This window comes from Talpa occidentalis, unplaced genomic scaffold, assembly GCF_014898055.3.
Source record: "Talpa occidentalis isolate TD23 unplaced genomic scaffold, MPIMG_talOcc4v2.1 talOcc4.7, whole genome shotgun sequence".
NCBI classification, from domain to species: domain Eukaryota; kingdom Metazoa; phylum Chordata; class Mammalia; order Eulipotyphla; family Talpidae; genus Talpa; species Talpa occidentalis.
This window is the reverse complement of record NW_023605083.1, coordinates 118,396,384-118,405,552: the sequence shown is the minus strand read 5'-3', so window position 1 is coordinate 118,405,552 and position 9,169 is coordinate 118,396,384. Positions and strand designations below refer to the sequence as shown.

The following is a 9,169-nucleotide window of genomic DNA, read 5'->3' as shown; positions in this document are numbered from 1 at the left end:
CAGCCTCCGGGGCATGCGGGTTTGTTCCCGGCCTAGAAGCTAACCCACTTGGTACAGCAGACCTCTCCCCTCTTGCCTGCTGCTCCCCTCAGCAGTGTATTTCAGTGGATCTGCCTGTTCAGCTCCCCTCTCTGTCTCTGGTGAATCCTCTCAACCTCCGCACCTCTGGCTTACACCCCAGTTCTTGTATGCATAAATAAATAAAAACAAATCTTTTTTTAAAAAAAAGGAGTCACAGAACGGTTATTTACAAAGATTTATTACAGCATGGGAGCAGTTCAGGCCTGGAGTCAGGGAAGAGGGGAAGGGGCCAGAGCAGCTGGAGGACAAGTCCCCCCAACTATGTGCCCCCCAAAAGAGGTATACTAGGCGGCATTCCTGGCATCAAAGCACAAACAAAACGCAACAAAGCAGCCTCTGCCAGTCCATCTTCCAGGCACCCAGGCAGGGCAGCAGGGGTGAGAAGCAGAAGTTGTCCAAAATGTTGAGGTTGTAGAGAAGGATGCCTGAAGCCTGGGTCCTGGTAGAAGCCAGTGAGGGGTAGTGTCTTGGAATCTCCCATAGGAGAGGGAATGGTAAGGCTCTATGGGCACCTGCAGGTTCTCAGCATCCCCTTTCCCCAGATTTAGGGTCCTGCCCTGTGGGTTTCCTGTGCCCAGCGGAGAGGGTCTGGGGAGGAGAATTGCAAAGGAACCTTTTTTCCCTGTTTACTGTTTCCAACACAAACTCACATCCTACCTTGCACTGGGTGAATGGGGGAATGACTGGCAGGGGTAGGCATCAGGAAGCAAGTGCCCAGAGACTCTGGGCATCAGCCAAAGTTGGGCAAACAAGCAAACACAGACCAGCCTTAGTCTTCTAAAAGTCAGAAGCCGCAGCCCTAGCGAGAGAGGAAGGGTACAAAACAGGGTAGGGACAGAGTGGGTTTCTGGGGAACAACGATGCCCCCCTCCACTTCCTTCCTGGGAGATGCAGGACTGGGTGCCTATGTGCCGGGTTCAGGATGCTGTGGCTCCTCCCCAGGCTCTGTAAGGCAAGCAGAGGGACTTAGGGCCTGGTCTCACCCACCAGCCCCACTCCCCATTCCCTACTCCCAAGCCTCACCACTTCGTGCCTGGTCTTCCACTTGGTTCTCAGAACTTCCATCTCTCTGAGGCTCATCCAGAGGAGGGGGGCGTTCCCAAGGCCCCTCCAGACCCTGACCACAGGTTGTCTTCTGCCCAGCTGGGGATAGGAAAGAAGGGTAAAAACACAGGCTCTGCTGTCCCCCTGGTTGTCCTGGAGCATGAGCTGGGTCTGTGATAGCTGAGGCTAAGCTTTCTGAGGACACCACGTTACAGTGGAGAGAGTGCTGGAATAGGACACGTCCGATGGTTAATTTATGGCTTGGGTAAGTCAGTTGTTACCTCTCTGGAGGGAATGGTAAGAAAGAAATTGCGTAGACTCCCTTAAATAAATTAATGGTTAATATCTTGCCCAGCCCCAGAAAGCAGCTCCAGGAGGCTCCAGAGAGTGTGGCTGTTTCTTCCTGGGCAGCAATGTGCACACCAGGAGGGTGGCGGCTGATCTTGCTAGGTAGCCTTGTCATTTCACTCCTTGCTCTACAGATTTTTCTGAGGGAACAGTCTTCTCCCACCTCTTCTCCACTGCTCTGGGGATTTCAGTGGGAGCTGACTCAACTCTTCTAGCTGGAGTTACTGCCAGAGATGCAGACAGGGAGTGCAAGCCATTTTATCTGGGTGCAAGAACTAGACACCTCAAACATGGTGATTAGCTGTTTTTCATCCTCCAAAATAATGAGACCAAAGAGTTTCATGTGCCCTAGGAAGGACAAATGTGGCACAGCCTTTCCTGGCCGGGCATCAAAGAAACAACTATGGAGTGGCTGACATCTTCCTGCCTAGAAATGTTCTGGGCCTTAGGACCCTCTATGGACAATTTTGGGTCTGGGGCCTCTAATTCTGAGGTCTTCGGTGTAGGTTTTTGCCCCTTCCAGGTCTCTTTTCTTTCTCTGGTGGAGGTGCAGAGGACCAGAAACCTAGGTTCTCCATCGAGACACTAGAGGGCACCCTCTCACCCCCAGCAAGGGAAGAAAAAGGGAGAAACAGCCACAGCGTCCTGGAGAGCAGGGAGCACCCAGCCCTCTGCCCCCCAGCAGAGACTAGAGCTACGTCCAGAAATGCAGGTGATGACAGCACTGGGCAGCATCAGGCCTCTGCCCTGCACTGTCTCATACCCCCTCGCTGCTTTGGACGCAGAGTCCCATCTTGGGTGTAACCCTGAGTCTCACGTGGCCTTGCCTTAATTCTTAGGAAAGAGAGGAATTACAGTTGACTCTTGAACCACTCAGGGGTTAGGGACGCTGACCCGCTCGCAGTCGAAAATCCAAGGGCAACTTTCGACTTTCTAAGAACTACAGTCGTCCCTTGGTATCCACAGGGGCCTGGTTTCAGGACCCCAGCGGTACTAAAATTGGAGGCTGCTCAAGTCCCTTAGAGTCAGCCCTCAGGATCTGCGTGGTTCGCCATCCATGGAGTCAACCAACCAACATCTGTTACTGGTTGAATTAGTGAATTCTAGAACCTGGGGATAGAAAAAAATCCGAATATAAGTGGACCCGCAAAGTTCAAAACCATGTTCAAGGTTCAGCTGTATTAGGAGGAACCTAATTTGGAGAGACCCGGAGAAAGGCGCGCCCAGGGCTCAGGAAAGCCGAATGAGCCCTCCTGGGGAGCGACAGAATGGGAAGGTCGTTCGGGTGTGACTGCAGTTTACCTGTGTGAGAAGCTGTGAACTGGGAGGGTGTCCCAGGACCATCCAGGAGGACCCCACCCTCCCTGGTGATGGACCCAGGCCGCCCTGCGCTTCGTCTTACCAGATCCCCTGTAGACCTTCAGGATTTCGGCTTGGCTGTCCTCCTCCTCCTCCTCTTCCTCATCATCCTCTTCCTCCTCGTCCTCCTCCTCCTCCCTTGGGTAGCCCAGCTCCCGAAGCTCGCCCAGCTCATCCTCCTCCTCCGGGTTGCCGATGGACTGTAGGTGGGACTCGGCGATGCGCTGCACGGCTGGCAAGGGGGCACCGGACAGGCAAGGTCAGCCAGGCCCAAGAAGCAGTCTGTGGAGCTGGCCTCCTCCGCAGGGCTTGGGGCAGAGCTAATCCCTCCAGGGGTCCAGTGCAAAGGCTGGAGACTGTAGGGCAGCCTGTGGGTGGCTAGACCAGGGCCGAAGCAGCAAGGGGTAGAGCCTTGATCCTGTTTGGCCCTTAAGCTGCCCAAAGACACAGAAAGCTGTACCCAGGCATGTCCCCTGCCCCATAAGGGGTAAAGCTGGGCAAGACCAGGCAGGCACAGTAGCAGCTTAACATTCTTTTTTTTTTTTTTTTAAGATTTATTTTACTTATACAAGAACTGGGGGTACAGCCCAGAGCACGGGAGGGTGATAGAATTCACCAGAGACAGAGTGGGGAGCAGAACAGGCAGATGGACCTAAAACACTGTTGAGGGGAGCAGCGGGCAAGACAGGAGAGGTCTGCCGTGCCATGTGGGTATCTCCTTAGTGGTAGGGAATCAAACCGGCACTGCAGAGGCTGCGGACAGCTTCACAGCACTGTGCTCAACCTGCTGCGCCACCAGGGAGGCCCAGCAGCTTAACATTCTTTGGCTGGGGAGCTCACTTCTCCAGGACCAGGTCCTGGAAGCTGTGTCCACCAGCTACAGCTCTGGGCAGAAGGAAGAGTCTGTGGGCCAGGGGTTGGCAAATTTTGTCCTTTTTCATTTCTGGGGGAGTGCCCACTGCTCACTCCAATGCTGCCCTCCACTTGGGTCTTAGTTCTACACCTGGCACTGACCACATACTCCTGCCCCAAGTTCCAAAGGGTAAGGAATAGTTCTGAGTTTGAGAACGTAATAGCCTTCGGACAGTGAAATCCATGCCTGGGGATGTGATGTCCTCATCTGCAGCCCCCAAATCCTGACCCACATCCCTAAGCTTTCAGCTCCCTCTCTGGTGACCTAGAAAGCCACAAACACCACCCACCCCGCAATACCACCAAAGCCTGCTGGGCCAGCCTAGGAAGGGAACAGTGTGGGTAGCTGGAGAGAAGTTTTCAAAAGATGGAAAGAATGGTGGGGAGGGGATAAGAGAATGGGCATGGCCTGGGGGACTCTGGGTTGATGGGGCACTATGAGAAGGGACTGGACAGAGGCACAGGGGGAACAGGGGTTGGTGGGATTTTTAGGGTATCTGGGTCATTAAATTCACAGCCCATAGACAAGATGCTGACGAGCTTCTTGGCTGCGGTGGCTGCGGCCCCTCCCCTCCGTAAGCCCAGAGGGGTAGGTCCAGGCTGGAAACCTCTAGGGCACTGTGCCCCTGCCAACTCGGGGACAGGCACAGAGGGCACATTGTGTATGCCTCGGCCCCGCCCTGCCGTGAGCTCCCAGCCCAGCGCTCCCGCTGGCTTTGGGCAAGCTACCCAGGCAATAAAAGTGCAATAAATTGCCCTGCCTTGGCCTTGGGGACTCAGCAAAACTTCACCTTGAGCCAAGTATGAGCGCTTGGCCTTGGAGAGGTCCCCTCCAGCCAAGACTCACTGTTGTCCACCCTCCCCCAGGGGCCCTTGACCTCTTACCCCATAAGCCCCCAACCCTGCCAGGGGCTCTCCCTTGCCCAGAAAGAGGCTAAAGCCCACGAAGTGCCCTCCAGGCATGGAAGGGCCCCTGAGAGAAGGGGTAGGGGGAGTGGAGGTGGCCGCTCTCCTCCCCGCAGCTAGGGGAGGAGAGCTGAGTTCCTGAGCCTCCGTGACAATAATAAGTGTGTGCAAAGCCTGTGCCTGCGCCCCTGAGCCTCCCATGCCTGCCTCATGCCTCCCAGGGATGCTGGGGTCTCCGCCTCACCCTTCCAGCTGTCTCCACCTCTATTTGGCTCCATTTTGGGGCCCTGAACCCCCTGCGCCAAGTCTCCCTTGTAGGCTCAAAGGTCCCTACAAAGCCCCCAGATTGCTCACCCTTGTCCTGGCCCCTTTGCACTGCCCTGCTAAGGCCCAGCCCAATGGGGCAGTGGGGTAGGGCACATTTCTGGCCTTGCAGGGTTCCCCGGGAAGCACCTTGACTTTGTCTCCCGGGGCCTCCACTCCAAGCTCCCAGTCAGGAGCCCAAGGGATGGTGCTGCCCCCATGTTCACTCCAGCCCAGAGTGGGGAGAGAGATTTCTTCTAGTCTCTCTCAAGAAGATACCACCTCCTCCCTCATGCCTGCTCTGCCTCACTGCTGGGGAGTCCTTCCTAGTGCTCCCACCCGCCTGCACACTGCCTGCTTGGGCCCTTCCTGACCTCTCCCGGGGAAGACAGTGGGCCCCTGCCCTGCTCCCCTCTCCTCCCAGCTTGGCAGGCTAGCTGACAGGTGTACCTGCTGACCTTGGCAGGTGCTGGGAACTCGATAAACCCCTCCTCCCCCAGACAATTCCCAGCACACCCTTCCCGCCTCCTGGGAGGAGGGGGCTGGCCAGGTGGGAAGAGCCTTGGGCAGGGCAGGAGGGGAAGGTAGGAAGGCATCTTATGGTTGTGATAGGAAAAGACCCTCACTGCACCCCACCTGCCCCACCTTCTCATCCAGGTGTGTCTCCCACAGTCCTCTGCTGGAAGCCAGGGCCCCAAGCTGGCCCCAAAGACCCCTTTGTGATTCCTCACCTCTTCCCCTTCGCAGGCCTCCTTCCTCGCCTTGCCTGCTGGTCCCAGACCTCCCCAAAGCCAGGCTTAAACACCTCTCCTCTAACTCTCCTTGACCCTGAGGCACAGGGTCCCCGGGGCAGGGGCCAAACCTCACTCCTCTGATTTTGCCTGATGCCCACAGTGAGGGCTGGTATGCAGTAGGTGTATTTTCATACTGAAAGGAAAAGCAGGCTCAAGAAGAAGCCGGGGTGGAGATCTCCCCGGGGAGAGGAGACCCAGAGAAGGTGCTTGAGGTGGTGGGGAGCATGAGGGGGCCTGACAGCACTTGCATATGGGAGGCACCCCGCTGAGTCTCTTATGTTGATGCCTAATAGTCACCTGCGGCCAGCTCACACCATGGGTGATCTTAAGGCCCTGCACTCCCCCTTTCAGCCTCTGGGTTCCCTTTTCACAGGTCAAGTGCAGAAAGAATTGGTCTTGGAATAGGGTTGGAGACACAGAAGACAATCCCTCCCCATTGACAAGAGCTCAACATTTCACCTCCTCCACAGCCCAGGTCAGCCCAGTTCCAGGGGTCAGGGGCAGCCGGACCGATGGGTGGGGGGAGTACCTTTCAGCGAGGGGGGCGTGTAGGCACAGGGGTTGGATCTCTTGGACTTGATGTGGTGCCCTTCTCCCGAAGCTCTCTGCCAGGGGGAGAGCCAGGTTAAAGGGGCTCACCAGAGGCCCCCTCCCTTCACCCATCTCCCATCCTGTCCCACCCAGGGCAACCCCCATGTCTGCTGAGGGTCCAGGCACTGCTGGCCGTCAGGTCCAGCAGCAAAGCTGAGGTGCCGGAATGGGGAGGGGTGCCATGAGCCCCTCACAGCAGGATCCAAGGCTCTGAAGGCCCTGCCTGAGTCTGAGCAGGGGAAGGGAGGCCCCAGGCCCCGGAGGTGCCCACTGATATGCTAATGTGTCCTCCTGGGTGGCTCCCTGTGCGCCTTGGAAGTAATCCTGGCCACCCCACCCCCAAGGGCTCTAGAATCTCTCCTTCCAGCTGCTCAGGAAACTCACCTGGTGGGGGGAGGCCTCCTCCTCTGGGGGAAGTCACCAGCGAACCGAGGAGGGAGGGAGAAAGAAAGAGAGAAAGAAAATAGGAGTGACTTCCGCAAAGGCTCAGGCTCTGGGGTAGGGAAAGCATCTTTTCTTTCCTGACCTAGGGAAGGTGCCTGGTCAATCAGCGAACCCAGTGAGTGGGACCCCCAGACCCTGCCCGCTGCCCCCATCTTCTGCTCCATCTTCTACTCATGGGACTTTGGCAGGGGCCCCCAAAAGTCATCAGAATTAGTGTGGGAACAAGCCTGGGGGGGCCCACCTGGTGAGGAGTGCTCGGAGAGGCGGAACAGCATGGCAGGGGTTGGCCTCCTGCGTCGGATCTAAGGAGAAGGAAAAAGAGGTGGGGGGAGGGGAGACAGGACACCTGCAGCCCTCCCCTGTCACCCCTCCCCACCCCAGGCAGCAGGGAACCAACAGGGCTTTGGAGTTCTCAGGGAACCTTTGAATCAAAGACTGTCAAAGCTGAAAGGAACTGGAGAGCTCACCCAACCCCCTTGTTTTCCCGGAGGTGAAAACCCAAGGCTCAGAGAGGTTCCGCAAAGTGCTTAAGGTCACACAGCATGCCAGGGCAGAGAAGGGATGAGAAAAATCCATCACTGACTCCAGCCCATGCCCGTCCCACTCCGTGGCCACTCCGGAATGGACAGCATCCTCTCCAACGCCCTTCCTCTCCTGTGTTTGAAGACTTCAGACCGAGGGCGCTGGAGCTGACTGTGGAAGATGCCCTCCGGCCACGACACCCCTGTGGCCCTATCCACCAAAGGTCAGTCAAGGGCTCCAAAGAAACTGGATTCCGTCGCAGAGGGAGGCTAAGCGGGGCACTGCAGACGCCTCCATTCACACTGAGGCTCAGACCAGAGACTGGGGGCTCTTCGGGGGCCTGGGCCCTCTCAGGATGTAGCACTCTTTACCCAGTGCTCATAAAAAAAAAAAAGATAAAAAAACTTGCTTTCCTTGGTACAGAAGCCCGGTTGAAGGGTGGGGGGAATGAGGGTGCGGGCACCGGGCCCTCCCAGTGACTGCCCCTCTCCCTGCTTGGCAATCAGACCAACAGTCTGTTAATTAGGTCCCCTCTGAGCTCCAGGGAAATGCACAAAAAGAACCAGGTGAATTCAAATAAAACTGCCACATCCCCTGCCAAGTGCCTCACGCTGCCTTTGAGACCCTCTCCTCATGCCCCTCTCCTCATACTCCCCCCAAAGAATTTGGTCCACCCTAATGCCCTGTTGGCAGTCCATGGCATCTCAGCAACAAGTGAACACGGCCAGCTTGGGGTGGGGGGGTGGGGACAGGCAGGAGTATGCGCTCTCTTCTGCTCTGTCTCCCCCCCCTCACCTTTGGGGGCCTCCAAGCCCCCAGGAGACTGAGAAGACTCGGCGGTCAGTGACGAGGTCGGGCTGCGCTGGCCAGACCCCCGTGGCCCCCATGCTGTGGCCGGGTCTGGGGGGCGGTCTGAACAGGCTCGCCCCCGTCCCGGAGCACGGGGTGGGCCGAGAGGCGGCGGGGCGGCGGGGCAGCCTGCTCTGGCCGCCGACCCGCCCTGGCTGGGACCAGCGCCCCGAGGTCAGGCGGTGGCCGAGCAGAGGAGGACAGCGTGCGGGGCCGGAGGACAGTCCCCCGCCCTGGCGAGCACGGAGCCGCGGGGCCCCGACGCTCGCTGCCCACAACTCTCCGGCCCCGGGATCTGAACCGAGGTCCCGGGGAAAAAGTTGCAGGAGACTCGGGCGAACTTCCCGCGCGCGCCCCGCGCCCCGGCCGGCCGGCCCGAGGCGAGCCCGCCCCTCACCCCCAGACCCGTCCACACCCGCAGCGCGCGGGAGCGCACCGGAGCCGGGGTGCCGGGGGGCTGGCGAGAGAGGGGGGGCCCTTACCATCTCCACCTGGCGGGGGTCGAGCTGGCTGGGGGGCGCGGGCACGGAGAACTGAATCTTCTTGCGGTCCTTGGGGTCCATGGCGGCGGGGGGCTCGCGGCTCGGGGTCCCGGGCGGCGGTCCGAGCTGGGCTCCCCCGCGCTGCTGGAGGCGCCGCGCCGCCAGCGGGCTGCGCGCGGGGCGGCGGCGGCGGAGGAGGACGAGGAGGGGGTGGGGGGCTGCTCGGCGCGGGTAAAAATACCGCGCGGCGAGGGGCGGACGCGCGCAGGAGGGGCGGTCGGCGCGGGGCGCCTGCCCGGCAGGCTCGCGGCACCCCGACTCCCGGGGCTCCCCGGCTCCCCGCCGCGCCCGCGCTCTCCGCGCCGCGCGTCCCCTCGCGCCGCCGCCCGCGGGTCCCGGGGGCTCCGGGTCTCGCCGCTCGCGCCTCGCCGCGCGCTCGGGTGTCTCCGCGGCTCGGGCTCCCCGCCCCTCCGCTGGCGCCCTCCCGGCCTCGCGGGCGTCTCTGAGCCTCTGCCTTTCCCGGGCGCTCCGGGT

The 9,169-nt window shown here is 59.4% G+C and overlaps 1 protein-coding gene across 1 annotated transcript; it reads right to left on the bottom strand.

Moving 5' to 3' along the window:
- Positions 1-241: 241 nt before the first annotated feature.
- On the bottom strand, positions 242-8,762 carry PPP1R1B (protein phosphatase 1 regulatory inhibitor subunit 1B). The gene is made up of 7 exons (XM_037493891.2): positions 8,636-8,762; positions 7,024-7,084; positions 6,723-6,745; positions 6,277-6,352; positions 2,876-3,064; positions 1,105-1,224; positions 242-1,026 (listed from the first exon to the last, which is right to left on the bottom strand). The coding sequence occupies exons 1-7, from the start codon at positions 8,714-8,716 to the stop codon at positions 986-988; spliced, it is 591 nt and encodes a 196-aa protein (XP_037349788.1). The 5' UTR covers positions 8,717-8,762; the 3' UTR covers positions 242-985.
- Positions 8,763-9,169: the final 407 nt, after the last annotated feature.